This window comes from Neltuma alba, unplaced genomic scaffold (assembly GCF_004799145.2).
Source record: "Neltuma alba isolate B1F8T4 unplaced genomic scaffold, ASM479914v2 tig00011994_pilon, whole genome shotgun sequence".
In the NCBI taxonomy this organism is placed as follows: domain Eukaryota; kingdom Viridiplantae; phylum Streptophyta; class Magnoliopsida; order Fabales; family Fabaceae; genus Neltuma; species Neltuma alba.
In genome coordinates this window covers 3,121-23,743 of record NW_021636567.1, presented here as the reverse complement: position 1 = coordinate 23,743, position 20,623 = coordinate 3,121, and the positions used below count along the sequence as shown (strand labels likewise).

At 37.3% G+C, this 20,623-nt stretch overlaps 3 protein-coding genes across 7 annotated transcripts; 1 reads left to right on the top strand and 2 right to left on the bottom strand.

Moving 5' to 3' along the window:
• Positions 1–5,255: 5,255 nt before the first annotated feature.
• Positions 5,256–7,003, bottom strand: LOC114720688 (probable inactive patatin-like protein 9). Its single transcript, XM_028906361.1, has 2 exons — positions 5,786–7,003; positions 5,256–5,606 (listed from the first exon to the last, which is right to left on the bottom strand). The coding sequence occupies exons 1-2, from the start codon at positions 6,719–6,721 to the stop codon at positions 5,394–5,396; spliced, it is 1,149 nt and encodes a 382-aa protein (XP_028762194.1). The 5' UTR covers positions 6,722–7,003; the 3' UTR covers positions 5,256–5,393.
• Positions 7,004–9,885: 2,882 nt separating this feature from the next.
• Positions 9,886–17,479, top strand: LOC114720684 (ent-copalyl diphosphate synthase, chloroplastic-like). Its single transcript, XM_028906358.1, has 14 exons — positions 9,886–10,024; positions 13,300–13,352; positions 13,509–13,812; positions 13,925–14,114; positions 14,783–14,997; positions 15,087–15,207; positions 15,293–15,405; positions 15,512–15,738; positions 15,855–15,970; positions 16,104–16,202; positions 16,304–16,543; positions 16,693–16,816; positions 16,927–17,118; positions 17,240–17,479. The coding sequence occupies exons 1-14, from the start codon at positions 9,886–9,888 to the stop codon at positions 17,477–17,479; spliced, it is 2,373 nt and encodes a 790-aa protein (XP_028762191.1).
• Positions 17,480–17,659: 180 nt separating this feature from the next.
• LOC114720678 (fatty-acid-binding protein 1-like) lies at positions 17,660–20,295 on the bottom strand. Of its 5 annotated transcripts, none has more exons than XM_028906350.1 (5): positions 19,807–20,295; positions 19,064–19,313; positions 18,596–18,687; positions 18,119–18,261; positions 17,660–17,804 (listed from the first exon to the last, which is right to left on the bottom strand). In XM_028906350.1, exons 1-4 carry the CDS (start codon positions 20,189–20,191, stop codon positions 18,122–18,124), a joined length of 867 nt encoding a protein of 288 aa, XP_028762183.1. In that variant the 5' UTR covers positions 20,192–20,295; the 3' UTR covers positions 17,660–17,804; positions 18,119–18,121. The 5 variants fall into 5 exon arrangements, with proteins under 5 accessions (XP_028762183.1, XP_028762181.1, XP_028762184.1 ...); XM_028906348.1 differs by having other exon boundaries at positions 18,090–18,261; positions 19,807–20,294; XM_028906351.1 differs by lacking the exon at positions 17,660–17,804 and adding an exon at positions 17,823–17,944.
• Positions 20,296–20,623: the final 328 nt, after the last annotated feature.

Genomic DNA, 20,623 nt, shown 5'->3' with positions numbered 1-20,623 from the left:
ACCATTCACAAAATTAAAATGGTCTTTTTTAGTGCACGAAAAAAGCTTGAACACTAATGCTTTGTATAAGAAAAAATCCTTTGTCAGTATATAATACCATGTAGCTTTATATATAAAAACATCAAAGTTGTTGCGTCGTTCATATACAAATGTGTGCATGGGGAACAATATATATAAACTGCTCTTGAAAATTTTGAAGGGTATAACTTAGGTCTCAATCAAGTGGGTTCAAGAGGCCTGACCCACCAATTTTATTTCATGTTTATTATTAATTATATATAACTTCACAATGTATCCTTTTGGTTATTAAATGGGATTCGTGCAATTGTAAAATATTGATGAGATAGTACGTACGTGTTCATCATCATAAAATTTGAGAATGGGATTGATTTTGTCCGCCCAACTTCTACTTTAATTATCCCCCAATAATCTTGCCCTTCACTTTCAGACAATATTCCTTTTTGAATGGTCTTTTCAATTTATTACAAATAAGCTGAACCTAGTCCATGATAAAAAGAACCGGAAACCTACAGATATATATTGAATGGACGACACAGCCACTATTCTGGAGAGCACCAATATGTTAATTAAATATACGAGCTAACCCACCTAACATAATAATTTGATCATATATATATATTATATTCATGACTGTGGGGGATGCCTGAATGAATTCCCGTCACTCAAGTCTATAGATGTTAAAAGGATAAGGCAAAGGCTTTGGAATCTGCTTTATAGCAAAAGAAGAAATAAAACTGACCTTAAAATAAACAATGACAAGCAACTAGGTACCTCCTTTCCCCTACTTATAAATATATGCTGGTGGGGGAATCTCCTGAAGCTTTTACTGATATTGAATTTGATTGCCCACAAAAAGTTAACTTGCACTACGCCCAGGGCTTCATTAGGGTGGAATCTAGCCTTCACCACCATATTTTTGTTCCTATATGTATATAGGTTATTTTTGGCCACCATATATTTATATAGGTACATTCTAATGCTTATTATACATCAGTTATAATTTATTCTCACATGTTAAAAAATATGTTAAAATTCAAGTAAAAAACATCTTAAAATTGATAAAAAGTTTTTAAATTTATTCTGATTAAAATTCCCCCCTCTCTCCATATTTATAGATTATCATCACACCCCTCTCTCTTCAATAAAAACTAAATAAAGATCAGATTAGAAGATGATCAATAAATACCTTATAATTATAAATGACTTATAATGAGAAACAAGATGATCTTCCAATTCCATATATATTATATGTAGGACATAATTTTTGAGAATAACATAATCATATTTACAAAACATTTTTTTAAAAAAAAAGTCTGATATTTTAACTTTTTTTATTTTTATTTTTATCAATAACATTCTATATTATCGCCTTAATTATATATCTCGCTCACCCATTTCTCTTCGCGAATAAATGTATTTCTAGAAGATAATATAAGATACATTTTTTGTAAATTTGTCAGTTATTTTTATGTTAGATATATCATTGGAAGGAGTAGGTTTGAAGGCCAGCGGCTTAAAATAGTCAACCGGAATGGCATCTGTAATAGTGGATGCCTTGAGACGTCGCCACGTGGATGATGTGATGATGAGACGGCGACTTCCAGTACAACTGAAAAGTTGCCACTTCCCACAGCACAGGTATCTTTTGTGTTATCTATCTATCTATTTATTTATTATTATTATATTATTACTGCTACTTTACCAACGTACAAAAGTTCAGGACCCTGTTAAAATAACTTATAGGTAATTTATAAATGATTTTTTAATAATAAGTTATGAAATACAAAGTAAGTATGTGAAAAAAATTTTATCTCGATTTACATAAAATATGTTTATAAGAGATTTTTTAAGTTCTTCCAGACAAGCATCTAATGTCTTAGCCGTAGAGTAAGCAATAAAATGAGCCAAGATTCGAGCGCTGCTTAATGCTTATAAAAATGCTAAATATCCTCAATAATCAAAGCACATCCCACTCGTGCGTACGCGTACGTGCCCCAACAAGCTTTCTCTACCATAGTGCTTAATTAACAAATCATTGTGTTTAGAGTAATATTTAGATCAAAGTTATGTTTTTTTCCCCAAAGATTTTTTAATCTCAAAGAATTAATAAAGATAATGAATGTTACTCCTCCGGTCCTAATTATAAGACCCAATTGACTTATTTGAGGAGATTAAGGAAGTAAGTTAAGTTGGTTATTTATAATAAATAAGTGTTGTCATTCTTAAAATATCCTTGCTAATTAAGTATATTGGCTAAAACTATCATTATTGGAAGGATTATCTTGGAAAAAAATGCATAAATATAAGAAACAAAATGGATTGGGTCTTATAATTAGGACCAAATAAAAAGTCAAATTGGATCTTATAATAAGGACCGGAGGAGTATTATAATTTGTGCTGCGAAGAGAGTGAAATATAATGAAACAGGCACGCTTGTGTGAGGGGAAGTGCGCAGTGGCATACAAGGGAAGCAACGACTTCATGATTTGAGGGGCTAGTGAGGGGTGAAAGCAAGCAAGCAATTAAAGAGAAAAGTAGAGAAGGGGGCCTATGAACAAAATCTAACTCCACCACCTTCTCGTGACACGTTTGGACTCTTGTGCCTTTTAATTTAATTATCAGCTACTATGATTTGTTGATTAATTTTGTGCAAGTGGGTGTCTTTTTAATCCCTTGCTTCTGAATAAATGAGGTGGTGGGCCACAGCATTTCGGGCAGGGATCTTCCTGAGATTTGAGACCCACTTCCCTTGTACTCCGATCACACGCCCTTAGCCGCTAAGCCGACCTCAGCTTCCAAGTCCTTTTGGCTCCTGTAAGCCGCTTCTGTTTTACATTTTTCTTGTTATTATTACTGGGGCTGTCTCTCTATTATTTGTTTAGCTTTATTGTTCAAAAGTAAACCTGTGTTGTGGAATTTATGAGTCAAGTTCCATACAAAGAATCCATTCTTTAAACGAATATAGTTATATATATATATATATTTTGTCCAAAAAAGGCATCAAGTAAACAGAATTCAAACCTTCTCGTCATCCTTTCTTCGTATCTCTCAATACCGGACATTGTGTGTGTGTGAGTGCTCAAACCACGGAGAACAGGGAAGCTCCTCCAAAATCCAAATAGAAAAAAGAAAATGCAACTAAGAGGCATAGCCAATTCTCTCAATTCAGCTTGCTTGCTTGAAATTATTAATGATCAGATGGTGATATAATGATGATAAGAAATTTATAAAACAAGCAAAAGCAAGTGAGTCCTTATTTATAATTTTTCTTTTAATATCTCTCAACGCAGACCACAGACACTGAATTGAAAGGATGAACTCAAGAACGGTATAATTATTTTTAACAATGAACCGGGGACGATATTTTTTCCCCTGCAATTTATAAAGTTGAGGGTTTTACATTATAAAGGATGGCATTTGGTAATGGTAGTTAAAGGTCACTGGTTAGATGTATGAATTTGGAAGTTCTATTGGCGCAGGGCATTAATTTCTCCCACAGCATTATTGTTGTACTTTTTATTAATCCATGAACAGAATCAGATCCAAGTCCCCCTAGCTTATCCAAAAACAAATCTCACTCCCCTTGTCTTTTTTTATCCCACCACTAGCCAAGCCGGCTCCATCATGTGTCCAGAAATCCAAATTTCACTCTAAAACAGAGTGATTCAGATTCACTCGTTACCTGATTAGCACGATGCAGAAACACTGGCCCTCACGCCTAGGTATCACAAATTGGGAAAATAGATCCTCCCAGGGAAAACTGCCACAGAAGGAAGAAGCTTCCTAAAGGGAAAGCAATTTATGAGAATATGGCTCTGTCCAAGTAAAGCACTGCAATGCGATGCGATGAAAATTCTCCTTCGGAATGTAACTAAACACACAAGTACAGTGGTGGGAAAGAGTGTGTGGGGTTCACCACACCCCTATTTCTGAAATACCTACTCAGACCCCACCGATACTATTACCATGTGGAGTCCTACATCCATCGCAGGTCGAGGTAAAAAGGTGCTCAGACACCAAATTCTTAATAGTTTAGCCAGGAAATGTTGTCTTACCTATTGTCATTATCAGGGAATCAAATGGTAATGAGGCTGGGGAGTGTGTGTTTCGGAGCACAGTAGTACCTAACTTGCTCTATAGAGTATGCTGCAGAAGCAGAGGAAATACCAGAAAGTCCACAGGCAAAACTAACGAGAGAAAGTGACATAAAGCAGAAGAGGTTACAGGCTATTTAATGCAGTGGCATAAGCAGAAGAGTCAGTGTGGATGGGCTGGGAGGGAGAAGATGTACTAACACTGCCATCACCAAACTTACCTACCAGAAGAAGTTCCGAGACGATTCAGAGGAGCATTTTATAATGAGCAACGCTGAAAAAGTAGAGAAATGAAAGGGAGAAATTTTTTTTCCCCCCTCTCACTTTCTGACATGGTGGGAATTATAAAGAAGTGTCATTGTTGGTCACAGCGTTGTCGATCTCGCACCTAAAGTTTGTGATTTAGGTTCTCTTTTGCTCTGTATATGAATCCTGCAAAAGGGGCAGGGGAGTGATTTTCCCACGTCAACACGCTTTTGTTGGTCCGTTGTCGTACACATTTATTTTCTCCTCTTTGGAAAACAACTTTAACTAACAGTGGTAAGGATGAAATTTTGGCCTTTGGGATAATTGGAGCGCATGAAGTGATTTTTATCATCTGAATCCAGGTCAAAAATGGTCCAAAAAAAGTGTGACCATCGATTAAAAGAGAGTTGATTTAGAGACATGGTCCCAGGTCACTCGTCATCGTACTATTAATCTCCTGAAGGGAGGCGCTAGCGCAGTAACAAAACACAAGACATATGCAAGAGTATAGAAAACTGGTCCCAAGAAGCCTATGAATTTAATGACCACCCGTGACTGCTCATCCGACGTTTAATGATTTTATCTTCACATGCCGTCAGTGCTCCTATGTTTTAATAACAAATTATCCATTTTTCTAATCCGATACAAATAAAAGATTTAAGAAAATCAAACAGGTTTGGTCAAGTCAATAAGTGGAGGAGGGTAGTGTTTTCCCCAATCTGCGCAGCCGATTTTGGGAAATTAACAGGAAACGGTAATTAGCAAGTCCAGGAGGATTTAGTGTCCCCCGGGCAAAAGGAAAAACTTCCCCTTTCATCGTCACTGTTATAATTAATCACCGTGACGACGGAGCCATTCGAAGTTAACCGAGACAGCTGGCTCATAGCCAAGGTCAAAAACACGGGAGGCTTTCATTTCTTTACTGGGGCCATAACCTGAGGAAGGTTACAACTTACAACATTACAACTTACAAAGATACAAAGTTAAAATCTAACCCCAAGGAGGAAGAAAAAAGAAGAAGATAGAATAGAACTAGCGGGCCTCGGCGACGGCGAGAGGAGTAACGGCGGAATGCTTGCAGGGGCTAGGTGGGAGGCTGGACTTCCCAGAAGCAACAAGACGCTGTACGAAGCTATCGATTCTCTCTTCGTTGCTCTCTTTCAGCAACCTCTTTCCCCCAAACGCTAATGACTCTAGTCCTCTCTCTTTCAGAACCTCCTCTCTCGTCCTCCCCAAACCCATCGCCTGCACACATTCATTAAACAACCAGTCAATGGATTATTCATACACAAGGCAATTGAAATTCACTTCACTGTAGTGAAAGTGAAGGCACACAAGTCAGGAAAAATTCTCTTTCCTCATCTTATTTTTACAAGAAACCAAATAGTACTCTGGAAAGTCAAACTAAGTCTCGCTTCCAGTACCTGAATCCTTACGTAATCCGTATGGTTCCAACAGAAGGCGTTCCCCAACATTTGGTCGATCGTCTCGGAGACCCCATCCGCCGCAATGTCGACCACACACGACGTCGAACACTCCCCATTATCACATATCTTTCGCGCCTGTGTTCCGCTCGACGCGCCGTTGCCTAAGGACAGCACTAGGAGATCCTCCACGCCGTTAACCGTCGGGAAATCCCGCTTGTTATGTAGGACGTGCGTCACAGCCGCCGCCGTCGGGTTGTTCATCACCAGGCCGCCGTCGACGGCCGAGCAGCTGGTCTTGCCGTCCACGGAAGTAAAGTGGAAGGGCTTGAAGAGGCTCGGTGTGGCTGTGGTGGCACGGCATACCTTCCAGAGCTCAAAGTTGAAACTCGGCGATTCTGACGCGCCGGCTCGGGAAAACACGAATGGCGCCGAACTCTTGAGGTCAAAGCAAGGGATGAGTAGGGGTTTACACGTGTCCTTCAAGGTCAACAACTTTCCGTCCTCTCTTCTCTGGAGGACTTGCTTCAGCACGCTATCCATGCTCCTGGAAGAGAGTCTCCGGCGACGGCAAAAAACCCCGGTGGTCTTAGGCTTGTAGAGTTCCGAATTCTTTTCGGTGATGACATGGACGGCGTCCTTAGCAGTATAGAGAGGCCTGCCGGAGCCATCGTCGGCGGTGATCATGGCGGCAAGTATGGCGCCAATGCCAGTGCCAGCAACGATGTCGAAGAAATCGGCTATTTGAGCGTCGGAATCACCTGTCTGGAGACGGATCTGTTGCTCGAGGTGGAGGAGCGCGGCTCCGGCAACAATGCCGGTGGTTCCCCCGCCGTCGATGCTGAGAATGCGAGTTTTCTTGGAGGTTTCACAGTGGGAAAGCCATTTCTGCTCCAATTTGGAGAAAATCTCCAGCGTCACCTTGCTGAGCTCCATTTGCCGCCTTATCCTCGGCACACCGCAGACAGCTATATGAAATTAAAGCCCTGTATATATATCAGAGAGGAGGAGAGGGGTCGAAGTTCCAGGGTGTACGCGGGAAAGAAAGAGATTTAAAGGCGAAAAAAGGACGGAGAGTGTTCACGCTTTGGTGGTGAAGAACATAAATGGCTGAAGAATGCGAGTTTTCTCTCTCCCTCAAAATCAATCTCTCTCTCTCTGTGCACGCACTGAGCGTCCTCTATCTCTCTCTTGCTCGGAGAGAAGGAGGACTGTGAGTTGGTGATGGTGAGTTGAGTTAAAAAAACTGGAGGAACAAGTGAGAGGGGCGTTGCGGAATGGGGCAGTTATATAGGCGACCCTCTATGTCCTTGTCTCTTGATTTTTGGCTTCTTTAGTTTTTGTTTAAAAAAAACATTATATACATGTATTTGACAGTGCGTTGCTTTTGTTGGTTTTTGGTCTGAGCTTTCTTTTTTAAATAACAATATTTGGAGGAGAGGGGCGTGTCCGCTAGCGGGGGAGTCATACGTGTTAGGGCTGCGGATGCACGTGGAAGTGCGCGTGTTGCTATCGGTTTACGAGAAGCACAAACCTCGGCTTTTCAGTCGGCTCGGCTCTCGCTTCTCCTCTCTCTCTCTCTCTCTCTGGCCACCACCTCCCCTCACAGACGGTTTTCATCTTAATTAGGTCCCCCGCCCCCACTCTAATTAATTGGGTCCTCTCAGATTCAGATTTAGAGCGAAGTTAATTGGAAATTTCTGAGGAATAGGTTAGAAACCAGACGCCCCCACCCCCAACTGGAGAATATTAATTAATGATTGGATTGGATTCAATGGGAGAAAAAATATCTACAATATCCCACTCGGAACACTCATGCCAGCAGCACATGAGTCCAAAATATTTTAAAGCCACGGATGCATGTGACCTTGAGGATACGACTCCTGCCTATGAATTATGGTTGGCATTATTATCCAATCATCAATCGAGAAACTAAAGTAACCCTCAACATTTTGACAACACTCTCAGTTAATGAGCTGCTTTTTCCCTCAACGTGTATCAACATCAACATTATATGCATAAAATCAACAAACTGCAGGGTATAATCATTCGCACTAGACTCCATTTAGCGAAAACCTATGCCTGATTATGCTCGAGATTAAATAGACCACATAGGAATGAAGGGAAGCACGAAATCAAGAACAGCTAATATTTGCAGTGGATGGTATCTAATTAATTAATTATTTGATTTGTGATCGTAGTATTTTGCATTATACACAGAACACGAAATCAGGGAGATCGGGCATATATAAGGCCAAGCAGCTCCGGCTGCTGGTTCTAATGAACTGGAATCCCCAATAATGCTGTGGAAGGAGAGGCATCACGTGTGAAATCAAACCCTCACAAACTGGATCAACTCATATCAAGTTGTATAATTCATATTTGTTGATATTGTATGACGGGACACACACATATGAGTATTGACATTAAGACTACCAAAATGCGTTAAACACGTAATTACGTAGGGAGGGTGTGTCCGAGTGTGACGTTGCTACATTGAGGTCGAAGTAGGAAGTTAGAAGAGGAAAAGGAGATTCATTGAGGGAGACACAGCATGAGATGAAGGGTGACGTTCCCAACACATGTGTGAAAGGGACGCAGTGCCCGTCAAGAGAAGAAGAACCTCTTTGGAAAAAAGGCCACTCACTCAACTGTCCTTTATGGTCCTAATTTGGGAACTGCCCACTTCATTGGGGCATTATCACACTTTATGATTACCTTCCGTTTTGCATCTTGGAGTCGTTTATGCGCAATTCCATATGTAAATTTCTTCCCTTCCCTTTGTTGTGTTCTTTTTTTTTTTTTGGTTTAAGTTTTCGTGCTGCACCTTCTGTGTTAGCCCAGTGTATCAGCAAATCTCTTTTATGGAATTAGGTAGTAGGGCCGTATTTGGAAGTGGGGCTAGGCTGGGGAGGAGCCCAGCTTTGATTTTATTTATTCCTCGGACGAGGGAACATCGTCTTGGGCCCTGTCATCCCTCAACTTTCTCCTTTATTTGTTCCCACAATACAAAAGGTAAACTAAGCTCTTGCTTTTAATTTTTTCCCTGAAGTTCTTCTGTTTTTTTTTTTTGTTTTTAATATGAGAATATAAAGATATTTTATATTTCAATCTAAATATAAACACTTTTATTTTCAATTTTGAACTTTTTTGAAACAATCATTTACTTTGAGTCTGTTGTTACGCTGGGCTTCCAGTTCACTTCTTGTTGTTTTTGTCGTGTCTTCGTATGATGTCAGTAGCCCAAGTTGCACTGTGTTTTTTTCACCCGTTGAATAAACTGTTCCTGTTTGGGAAAAAAGTTTTTTGCCAAGTAAAAAGAGAAAATTGCAAATCAAACCCCCTAATATATAAAATTATGATTTGAAACCTTTAATTTGAAAAATAGCAAATAAGCACCCAATCCCACTTTTGTGAATATGAAGTTGTGATAAAATGTCTGAAATGCTCCTCATCCAAATAAGATGTTGACTATGAAAAATGACAAGTTTATTTTAGCAAATGACAATTTTAGTAGACTAGATCACAATTTCGCTGAGGATATGCCAAATGACAAGGTGACTATGGGAAATGACAAGTTTACTTTAATGAATGATAATTTTAGTAGACTAAATCACAATTTGATTGAGGAACATTTTAGACATTTCACTCACATTTCATATTTGCAAAAGTAGGACCCAGTTCTTATTTGCTATTTTCCAAATTAAGGATCCCAAATCACAACTTTACATATTGAGAGTCTTTATTGGTAATTTTTTCAAGTAAAAATATATTCTTTCAAATATTATCGGATATTAAATATTAAAATGTGGGCATATCTTCTAATACCTATTGTTTTAATAAAAGAATAATTTTATCCAAACATGAGTGAAAAAAACACATAAAAAATTCTGTCAATCCTGGTTATAAAACTTTCTTTATAAACTGTAAATCAGATCTTATAATTAAGATTGAAAATAGTGCTTACTTTTTACGGGATGATGTCACCCATAGGAAGCACGAGTCCATTGCCGAAAGAATAGTACTAGCGCTTTAATCCAACTAAAACATAAAGCTTAGAAATAAGTCGACCCAAAAAACCCCTCCAAACTAGAGCCTGCATGGCTATACCTCAACCACAAGACAGAGCGTGGATAACTTTTCAGACCATTGAGACCAATGAGCATGGATACTTCACACCAGTCAAAACGCTGTCATCATGCGTGACATTGCAGGAGGAGAAGATGATTATAAATATCAGTACGGAGTTTAAGTCATCAACAAACGCAACTACCAGACCAAATAAATACTTTTTAATTTGAATGGTCTTTAAATTAAAAAGTATTATCTTCTGTTTTAAATATAAGAACTAGTTAATTAATTTAAATATATTAAAAAAACTAATTAAGTTAATTATTATTGGTTATAAAATCATTATTTCAAAGAACTATCTTAAAAAAATATATATAAGAGAAGGAATTTTATATTTAAAATTAAAATAAAAGTCAAATAAGTTTTTATATTAAGAACTAAAGGTAGTACATTTAGAAAAAGCGAGTGTGTGCAATTTGTAGTTATAAAGTACTTTCACCATGTTTCATACAAATTAAGAAAAACTTGAAACTGCATTAACCTTCTATTAAAATATAATAAATTTTCACCTTTACTCTCATTTAATATATATATATTTCAAAGAAAAAAAAACAATCAGCACTATAATAAACGACGAACAATATAATATATTCATAGTAAAAATTAATGAAATGACTTATAAATAGGATTAAAAAAAATATGCTCTTTTTATCCTATAAATAAGACCTAAAAGAGTATTATTCACTCAAGTTAATAGATGATCTATTTTGAACATGATAATGATAATATATAAATTAATACTGTATTTCAACATCAGGGTGTATTTTTTATTTCTGGAAAGCAAGTTGACCAAAAAAATGTAAAATTAGTCAATAAAAATAACTCAATGCATGCACCTTAATTAATTCTCAAGGCGCGCGCGCTAGTGAAATTGAGTGCTAAATTGAGTGCTAGTAGTAATTAATGTGGTTTGAATGCTGGGGAAGAAGATTAATGTAATTTGAATGAATTTGTATGAGTTCATGAACTAATTAATTAATTCTTGGAATATCCAAATAGAGTAAACCACTTGTCCTCGATGCATGTCAGGCACTGAGCTTTCCTCCTTTTCATTTCAATATAAGGAAACGTATACGTATTAATCAAGTGTTATTATTACTACTCTAATTATTATTGACCAGCTCATGTTCTCGGCATATCGTGGAATCCTTAGCATTATGTCTTTTGGCACGAGAATATTTAGTTTTGTGTTCATGAATATCTTTATACATTTTTATGACATAAAAAGGGGGAAAAAAAGAGAAACGAATTAGCCATTAAGTAACAAATAATTTGCTATGTCAATAATATTTATCTTCTTAATTCTTATAAGAAAAATAGCATAGTAACATATAATGAAGAGGGAGCGAGGTAAAAAGGAAGACGATAAGTGTTTATGGACTTGTTTGTTTTAACGTCTGCATGCAACCGAATACATGTAGACGTAAATAGTAATGAAACGACGCTAATAAAATGTAAATGTGCCAATAAATATTTGCTCAGACACAAAATTTAGTTGTTCTTCATTAATGAAAATACTATTAAATTATGTACATAGACGACTAAAAACTCAATTAATGTTTTAGATTATGTGCATTAATTTTGTGAACGGTGGGGTATGTAACCGTGATTTACCCTGCTGAAGGCCTTCTCATGTAGGCACCTTCTCAGCAATATATACACACTCCTTTTCCTCTTCACTTGTGTGCAACATCTCAGAGCAAAACAAAGAGGGGATTCAGATTATTATTATTATTATTATAAACATATATAAAGATCATCATCATGTCTTCTGGGTTGTTTCTGCATACTTGTGCACCCCTTAAGCCCATTTTCTGCTTTCCCTCCTCGTTCACTCGTCTTTCCCCTCTTTCTTCTGCTGGTTAGTTAATTTGCTTATTTTCATCTCTCAATTTTGCTCTCTCTTTTTTATTATCTTCCCCACGCCTGCCCTGATTCTCCTGCTCTCTTCATTACTGTTCATTTCTTTTGTTTAAAATTCCTGCACCATGGCCAAATTTGTCTCTTTAATTTCCTCACAGAAAATCTAAGGGGTTGCTTGAGAGCATAATGATTCGGTATTGAGTTGGTGCGGATACAAAAAATGCTTATGAAAGAATCATTTTTGTATGGGATTCAATCGATCCGATTCAACTCGAATTAGTTCAGAGTCTAATATAACTCCAGCAAATACTGAATGGTTTACTGAAAAAAATTTGAATTCGAGATGGCAATGCTAAAAAAAAAAAAAAAACCCTCATTGTTTTGTCTTAAAAACAAGAAGCGTTTTGTAACCAGGATTCTAACATTAAATGTTGGTGAAGATGTACGTACTTAAGATCATAAGCATCGTTTATATACATGGTGGGTATGTATTTATGTGAGAAAAATCCGACAAATTTACCACACACGTATATAGTTAAATTACATTTCACTATATATTTGCAATGTATAAAATTTTTTCATAAAACTATATATTGGAGGAAGATTAAAAGCGTTGCGACGTGGATGCAGGCATCAGGTCTTTCAAAGCCAGCAACGGCCCTCGTCTCCCTTTTGGTGGCCCTCCTCCAACCACATGTAACGCCATTACCAGCTCTCGCCCTCGAGGTCCCATATCTTTCTCTAATTTGTTTAATTTGCTTATGCTATTAATTACCAACTTTATTCTATTCCCCCTCTCTATTATCATTGCTCTGAATAAATTCCCATTCATTCGCTTTTTCTATTTGTTCTACTCTGATGTCTAACGATTTTATTTTTATATTAATCATTCAGAAATATTTTTATCAAATAATAAAAAAGCCATCGTCGCAGTAATCAATAAAGTTTTCCAATAAATCACATTGAAATAACAAAGTAAAAATATATTTTCTAAATTTGTAACAGAAATCAACATTATTTTTAGGATGATTTGATAATCTGACTTGATTTTTAAAGAATAATATTATATTTTGAGTTAATATAATTTTTTGTCCTTTAAGTTTGCTTTGATTTTAGTTTTGGTCCCTTAAATTTCAAATAATAGGTTTTAGTCCCTCAAATTTCTCTTTATTTAAAATATTGATCCCTATAATTTAATAAAAACATGGACCATTTTGTCTCTGGAAAGATCAAACCTTATTGTTTGAAATTTGAAGAATTAAAACCTAAATAAGGACAAATTTGATGGACTAAAGATTATATTAACCCTTATATTTTAAAATAATTTGTGTGCCTTTCAAAGAAAAGAAAGTTTTTCCTACAAACATGTTCAGTTCTTTTAAAATACAGTTTGGAGGTTAAAGATGTGTACTCAACATAAAATGTAACTCAAACACTTATTACTCAACTCTTCCTCTTTTATTTCTTGTCTGATTGCTCACGCAAATTTTTTTTTTTTCCCCCCTCTATTGTATTTGCAGAAAGCGTTGACAGTTGGGAGAATGGGGATGATAAGGAATCTCCTCCTCATGAGGTTAACTCTTTTCTCGCCCCTCAATTTTAAACTGCACAAAATAAGTAACGCAGATATGTGTGTGTGTGTGTGTGTGTGTGTGTGTGTGTGTATTTTGAGCATGAAGGATAAACTTATTAGCTGATTTTGTGGCCATAATATATATGTGTGTGAAAGATTGCTGAAGAAAATGAGATTAGGAAGAGAATAGATGCTGTGAGGATGATGATGAGCTCCATGGAAGATGGAGAGATAAGCATCTCAGCTTATGACACAGCGTGGGTTGCTCTCGTCAAAGCTAACGATGGATCTGATTCCCCTCAGTTCCCTTCAGCTCTTGAATGGATTGCCAACAATCAGCTTCCTGATGGTTCATGGGGCGATGCTCTTCTGTTCTCTGCCCATGACAGAATCCTCAGCACACTGGCTTGTGTTGTCGCGTTGACTTCTTGGAATCTTCATCCCGACAAGTGCCACAAAGGTGATTCTTGATCATCATGTTCAATAATGAACAAGACCTTAGTTTGTTTCGTGATTTCCTCCATCATGTTCATTCTAATTAATCTTGTACGTACTATTACTTGCGTGTGTAGGAATGGAATTTTTCAATGCAAATCTGAGCAAGCTTGAGGATGAGAATGCTGTGCATGTGCTAATCGGCTTTGAAGTTGCTTTTCCTTCACTTCTCGATATAGCTCGAAGTTTGAACATTGAAGTACCCAGCGTTTCTGACTCTCCTTACTTGAAACGCATCTTCGAAATGAGAGACCTAAAGCTCAAAAAGTAAAGATTCATTCTTCACCATAGCTAACTAGCTTCGTTCATATGCTATAAGGAGTACTTTAATTTACGTAAAGCTCTGGCATATACTATCTCCCTGTGTTTAATATAAGAGTTGGTTAACTAATTTGATTAAATTAAAAAAATTTGTTAAGTTATTACTTCTGATCCTTAATATAAGAACTAGTTGACTGATTTAAGTAAATTAAAAAAACTAATTTAGTTAGTTATTTGTAATAAATAAAAATTATCTTTTCTAAAATATATTTACTAATCAAGTGTATTGGTTAAAACTATCATTATTGCAAGGACTATTTTTGAAAAAAAATGAATAAGTATGAAAGACAAAGGAGATTGGGGCCTTATATTTAGGATTAAAATAAAAGTCAAACAAGCACTTATATTAAAGACCGGAGGTAGTAGTTATTTATAATAAATAAGTATTGTTTTTCTTAAAATACTATTATTAGTCATCTGTATTAGTTAGAACTACGATTTGAAAGAATCTTTAATATGTGTTATTATTATTAGAACTACTTTAGAAAAAATGGATGAATATAATCTTATATTTAGGATCAAGTTAAAAGTAAAATTAGCTCTTATATTAAAAATTAGAGGTAGTACATATTATGTTAGTGTTTTAACTTGTGTTTGTGTGATTGTGGGGGAAGAATACCGAGGAATGTGATGCACACAGTGCCCACAACGCTGCTCCACAGTTTGGAAGGAATGCCAAATTTGGAGTGGGACCAGCTTCTGAAACTCCAATCCCAAGATGGCTCATTCTTGTTCTCCCCATCTTCTACTGCTTATGCCCTCATGCACACCAAGAATGAAGCTTCTCTCAGATACTTGGACAGAATAATCAAGAGGTTCGATGGGGGAGGTATTTCACTTTCTAGTTCTATTGGCTTTTTAGAAAATACTAGTAACCATCTACTAACTAACTATATTTTCTTAACTTCTTTTTATCAGTTCCCAATGTGTATCCAGTTGATTTGTTCGAGCACATTTGGGTGGTTGATCGGCTGCAACGCCTTGGGATTTCCAGATATTTCCAGGAAGAAATCAAGGACTCTATAAACTACGTTTATAGGTATATAACAAAGGTCTCATAACCGGCTGGTTCTTATGTTTCTAATCAAAGTGACAATTATATATGGCTGTAACTTAAATTCCAGGCACTGGGATGAGATGGGCATTTGCTGGGCACGAAATTCAGAGGTCCGCGACATTGATGATACTGCTATGGGATTCAGACAACTGAGGTTGCATGGCCTCCAAGTTTCAGCCAGTACGTTCAATTCAACCACTATTTGCACGTATGCAATCCAGAAAGTAAAGAGTACTCGTATATCATCTTCTTCTAATATCATCGTTCGTTTTAATTAATTTGATAGATGTGTTCAAGAATTTTGAGAAAAATGGAGAATTCGTTTGCTTCGCCGGGCAGTCAACAACAGCCGTGACAGGAATGTTCAATCTATACAGAGCTTCTCAGGTGCTGTTTCCAGGGGAGAAGATACTTGAGGATGCCATGCAATTCTCAGCTAATTATTTAACTCAGAAACGTGCTGAGAATCAGCTCCTTGATAAATGGATCATAATGAAGGATTTACCTGGCGAGGTTTGTATCTTAAATTATGTCTTGGTTCACTGTATAAATCATATCATGAAATTAGAATTAGTTAAATTCATGGAGGAAAAGATACGCAGGAAACTAACAAGAGACTGTGCCTGCAGGTGGGTTATGCGTTGGACATCCCGTGGTATGCAAGCTTGCCCAGATTGGAAACAAGATTCTACATTGATCAGTATGGCGGTGAAAATGATGCCTGGATTGGCAAGTCCCTTTACAGGTACTCTTGTTTTCATATAGGTTTTGTTATACTCATACCTTTTGGAATTATCGAGAACCATATCCTTAGCTTATATCCTTTTCATGATGAAGAAAGTCGCATCTAAATCTAGTAATTCTCTTAATTTCGACAGGATGCCGTACGTGAACAATGAGGTTTATCTTGAACTTGCAAAATTAGATTACAACAATTGTCAGGCTTTGCATGTTACAGAATGGGACGAAATCCAAGGGTATGTAAAATGAAGCAAAGTATGTTTCAATTTATATATGCTTCACAGTAATCAACAGTCATTGAGCTTTAACTCTTTCGGCAATCATATATATGAATTAGGTGGTATTCGGAATATGGACTGGAGGAGTTTGGATTAAGCAGAGAAGTTCTTCTCCTTGCTTACTTCGTCACCGCAGCCAGCACGTTTGAGCCTAAGAGATGTCAGGAGCGACTTGCATGGGCTAAAACAGCGGTTTTGGCTGAGACAATCTCGTCCTTCCTTAAGAATGAAGAAACAAGGAGAGCCTTTGTGCACAGATTCAATCTCGGCATTAATGGACAAGATTCTTCAATACTCAGGTTTATATCTCTAACTGCCTATGTACAAACTAACATTTCAATTAATTCCAACCACACAAGTCATTTTGTGTTGGTGGATCCTTGCTTCTTGTTTCGACCAATTATGTATGTTTCTTAGCCGTGGATGACGCTCATCTTCGGGTTTGCAGGGAATCAAAGGAGAAAAAGGCAGAAGAAAGGCTAGTGGAAGTTTTGCTGGGGACCATTGACAGCCTCGGTTCGCAGATGTCCGAGTCTTGTGGTCATGAAGTCGTCCACGATTTGCGTCAAGCCGTGAGTATTCCTTATTACTATAAATTAAACCCTGAATTCAGCAGTGTTACGTTCCACTATTTTATTGATTTCCTTTTATTTCTTTGTTTTTTTTTTAAACATGAAAAAAGTGGCAAAGATGGATGTCAAGCTGGGAAAGGGAAGGGAACGGATCCCAGGATGAAGCGGAGCTAATGGTGCAAGTGATGAATCTGAGTGCTGGCCGTCGCTTAGAAGAGCTCCGCTTCAATCCTCACTATCAAACATTGATGGAACTCACCAATTCTGTTTGCAACCGCCTCCGTCATTACCAGTCCAACAAGGTCAGTGGCAAAGAACAGACACAAGAACATTAAACAAATTTTGATTCTTTTTTTCTTTTTTCTTTTTTTTTCCTGGTGCCAAATGACACTTGTATATTTTAATTTTTTTTGCCGCTTCCAGGCTCATGATGGTGGAAGCAGCCACTTGGGAACAAACTGCAGAACTACACCTGAAATTGAATCAGAAATGCGAAAGCTTGTTGAATTGGTGCTTCAAACCGAGGATCCTCCCAATACCTTAGAATCCAATATCAACAACACATTCTTTGTTGTGGCAAGGGCTTACTACTACGCAGCTTACTGTGATGCAGGCACCATCAATTCTCATCTTGCCAAAGTTCTGTTCCATAGAGTGATGTGATGTAAATCACCATTACTCTTAGAATTAATGGCAGTATGTCACCGTACTCTTTCAGGGACAGCCAACTCAATTATGTACTAAGCAGCTCTTTTATTGTTCAAACATATAAATAAGGATAATAAAGTAATAAAACTAGTTCTCAAAGACACCAAAAGCTTCTTATATAGCATCAATGCATTTTATGTCATGAATAAAAGTAAAAGGAGTATGTCGAGGTAATAGCATAGGCTCTAGAACAATAAACATGAAGGAAAATACAGCATAAATTACAAAAAGTGATCAGTGGGTCACACCACATGACGTTCATCCACCATATATTCTGCACCTGTGCAAAATAAAAATAAATACCATAATATTACATGTCTGCTACAGCATCTTAGAACATTAAGCTATTATGCAATAGAAAACCATTCCTAGATTGCTCAGTGCACACCACTGATTCTCTGCATTCGCTACGGCGATCATCTACAGCATATTTAGAGAGAAAAATAGATGAAATAGAGAAGTTTAAAGATGGGAAATAAACCCCATATACATCTATGCTCTTTCGTATCTCTCTAGATGCGTGTAAGTAAAATCACATAAGAAAAGACAAGGTTAAAATCCATACACATCACGTGGTAGATTCTTGATACTAACAGTCTATTTCTGGAGGTAAGAGGCCAGTTTGAGCTCAACATCTTCTTTGGCCTTTTTATCGAATGGTTCCTCCCCGATATATAAATCTAGAATTGACCGACAGAGTAGTTTACTTTGGATGCTTCCCACTTCCTCTCCCTCAACTACAAGGAACAAGCAACATAAAAATGGAGGTTCTCGTTGCAGTTTGATATGACAGAGACGTATGTATAAATAAAACAGTTTGCCTAGGGTCAAATACACTTTCCCAGAATGCAAATAGTTTGTCACGCCCTACCTTCCTGTAATTAACTGGGAATATGATGGAACTGGAAAAAACTCTTGTAAAGATCAAAATCAGTACTGATGAAAGAGTTAATTAACACCTCAAATCAGCATCTACCTAACAGATGCATGGGTTCTTTGCTGGAGCTTCTAAATCTTTGTTCAGAATCCCTAATCTGAAAATTTAACACAGCGCGGAGAAGGATATCTTACTTGATGTTCGAAGAACATGATCCCGATCTCTTGAGAGATGAATTACTGATCCTCGTGGTATTTTGTATTCATCTTTAAATTGAGAAGTGAACCTACATCACAGCTGGCTAATGAAGTAATACTATAAACATACAAAAATTAGATTAAGCGAACAAAATTATATGCGCTTGCTCTTTTACACAGATATTTAGAATAGAATTTCCTGTGATTTTATCTATCAGAAGCAAATATTCAAAAAGCACTTGAGCAAAAAGAGAGATCTAGCAGTCCTTAAACAGGAACAGAATTAATAACAGGATATTTGCAGGCCAGCTCACATGCTAGTCTGTGCATGTGTGAGGATGTGTGAGAGATGATTAAAAAGTTGGAGAGTAAACTGTAACCAACAAAATTTTACACAAATGAGACATAGTGACTCTAATTTTCAGTGTATAGAAATCGACACCAGCAGTTGAAGGAGTCATTAACCTTTGAAGCAATTCTTTATTATCTGATCCCCCAAATTTTTGCAGTCTGCTTCCTACTGACTCTTCAAATGCACTACGTACAGAGCGGATGCTCAATTTACCGTAGACTATTTGGAGTCTAACTGTCACGCATATATCATTTTCCATAAGATCTTCAATAAAGTCCTTTTTTCCCTTCAATTCAGAGCCAGAAAATTTCCCGTATTTCTCAGCAAGCAATTTCTTAATGTCATTATCATCAGCATAAACACCTGAAATATATTATAAACACTTTTCTTAAATACATAAAAACAACGAGAGCCCCATTATGCCCCTTTGGAACACCCAAAGCAATTGCATCATTTTGGACCAAGGAAGGCATAGAATTAGCGGCATTGAGTATTCCATAAAAAGAAGTTTAAGATAATGTAAAACACTTAAAAAGTCATTCACGGTGCAGCCATACGGAGGCAGCATTTAGGAGAAAGAACGTTCTCTGCCATTAGCTTTAATTTTCTCACCAACACACAGTAATTCAAAGGAATTTGAATTTCCGAGTCAGCAATAATAATAACACTATTCTGTGAGAATCAAATGCACGATAAATAGGGTATGCGACATAATGTCCAGCTAAGATTGCAGAAACAGAACCAGAAATCATAAAGAAAAGCTCATTCTGGCAATCAGCATCTGAGATATGGTACCAAGGAAAAAAATGCCGCCCTCACTTAAACCAACGATGGTGTGGTAGGTTGAATGTCATACCGAATGCATAGACATCAATGTTCTTCAATCCCAAAATGCTTTTCTTACGTATCCCCACCCCGCAAAGTTTCTGCGAATCGCCAAGAGCTGATGGAAAAGACGCTCCAGTCCTCGGCTCCGTAACGGGCTGCGAACTATCAGCCAAACTCAGAGAACCCCACAAAGGCAGCGAATTTGCAGAAGAGAAAAGGAAATTCAAAGCGTTATGAAGAAAGGGGTGTTGTGAGATTGGGTTCTGTGAGGAGGCATATGCAGCGGTGGCTCCGGCAGCGGCGGCAACGGCAACCACAGCAACTTTAGCGACAGAGCATGGGCGAGAGTTGCGGTACCTTGGGGGGTGTCCCGAAGGCTGAGAAAACGAGAAAGGGAAGCGGAGCGACACCATGTTTTCGTCGTTAATGTCAAGAGATTCACACACAGATATAAAACTTTATCAGACCAAAGGACTCGTAGTCCGTAGGTGGCATTGATACTCCCGTCATTGCGAGGGAGGCGTTCGATCTGTGACCCCAAGCGAGTAGCGCCTGTCACTTTAAACCCCGAAAAAAAAAAAGCCACTATAGCAGGCTGCTTAATTCTTTGACTGCTTGACTTATCAGATTATTGGCACTCTAATTATATATTAGTTTTAAATTAGATAAGTTAATTTTAAAAAATGTGTTAAATATAAGAGATAAAATGAATTAAAATCTTATATGTGTGTAGATATATGAGATAAAATCAGGTCTGCAACTAACACTGGGTTTAAAGAGTGGTTGTTTTTGGGCAAAGGATAGCTGGGCATATAAAAAGCAAGTAATTAGAGTCTCAAAATCCC

Bases quoted from the DNA above. Each gene is read 5' to 3' on its own strand.
- LOC114720688 (XM_028906361.1), bottom strand. From the start codon at position 6,721: ATGGAGCTCAGCAAGGTGACGCTGGAGATTTTCTCCAAATTGGAGCAG. The intron at 5,607-5,785 runs GTACTGGAAGCG...GAATGTGTGCAG, and splicing joins CGGATTACGTAAGGATTCAG to GCGATGGGTTTGGGGAGGAC.
- LOC114720684 (XM_028906358.1), top strand. From the start codon at position 9,886: ATGGCTATACCTCAACCACAAGACAGAGCGTGGATAACTTTTCAGACC. The intron at 10,025-13,299 runs GTACGGAGTTTA...TTGTATTTGCAG, and splicing joins GAAGATGATTATAAATATCA to AAAGCGTTGACAGTTGGGAG. The intron at 15,208-15,292 runs GTATATAACAAA...CTTAAATTCCAG, and splicing joins TCTATAAACTACGTTTATAG to GCACTGGGATGAGATGGGCA.
- LOC114720678 (XM_028906350.1), bottom strand. From the start codon at position 20,191: ATGGTGTCGCTCCGCTTCCCTTTCTCGTTTTCTCAGCCTTCGGGACAC. The intron at 19,314-19,806 runs GTATGACATTCA...AATATATTTCAG, and splicing joins CATTGATGTCTATGCATTCG to GTGTTTATGCTGATGATAAT. The intron at 18,688-19,063 runs GTTAATGACTCC...GCTGTGATGTAG, and splicing joins AATAAAGAATTGCTTCAAAG to GTTCACTTCTCAATTTAAAG.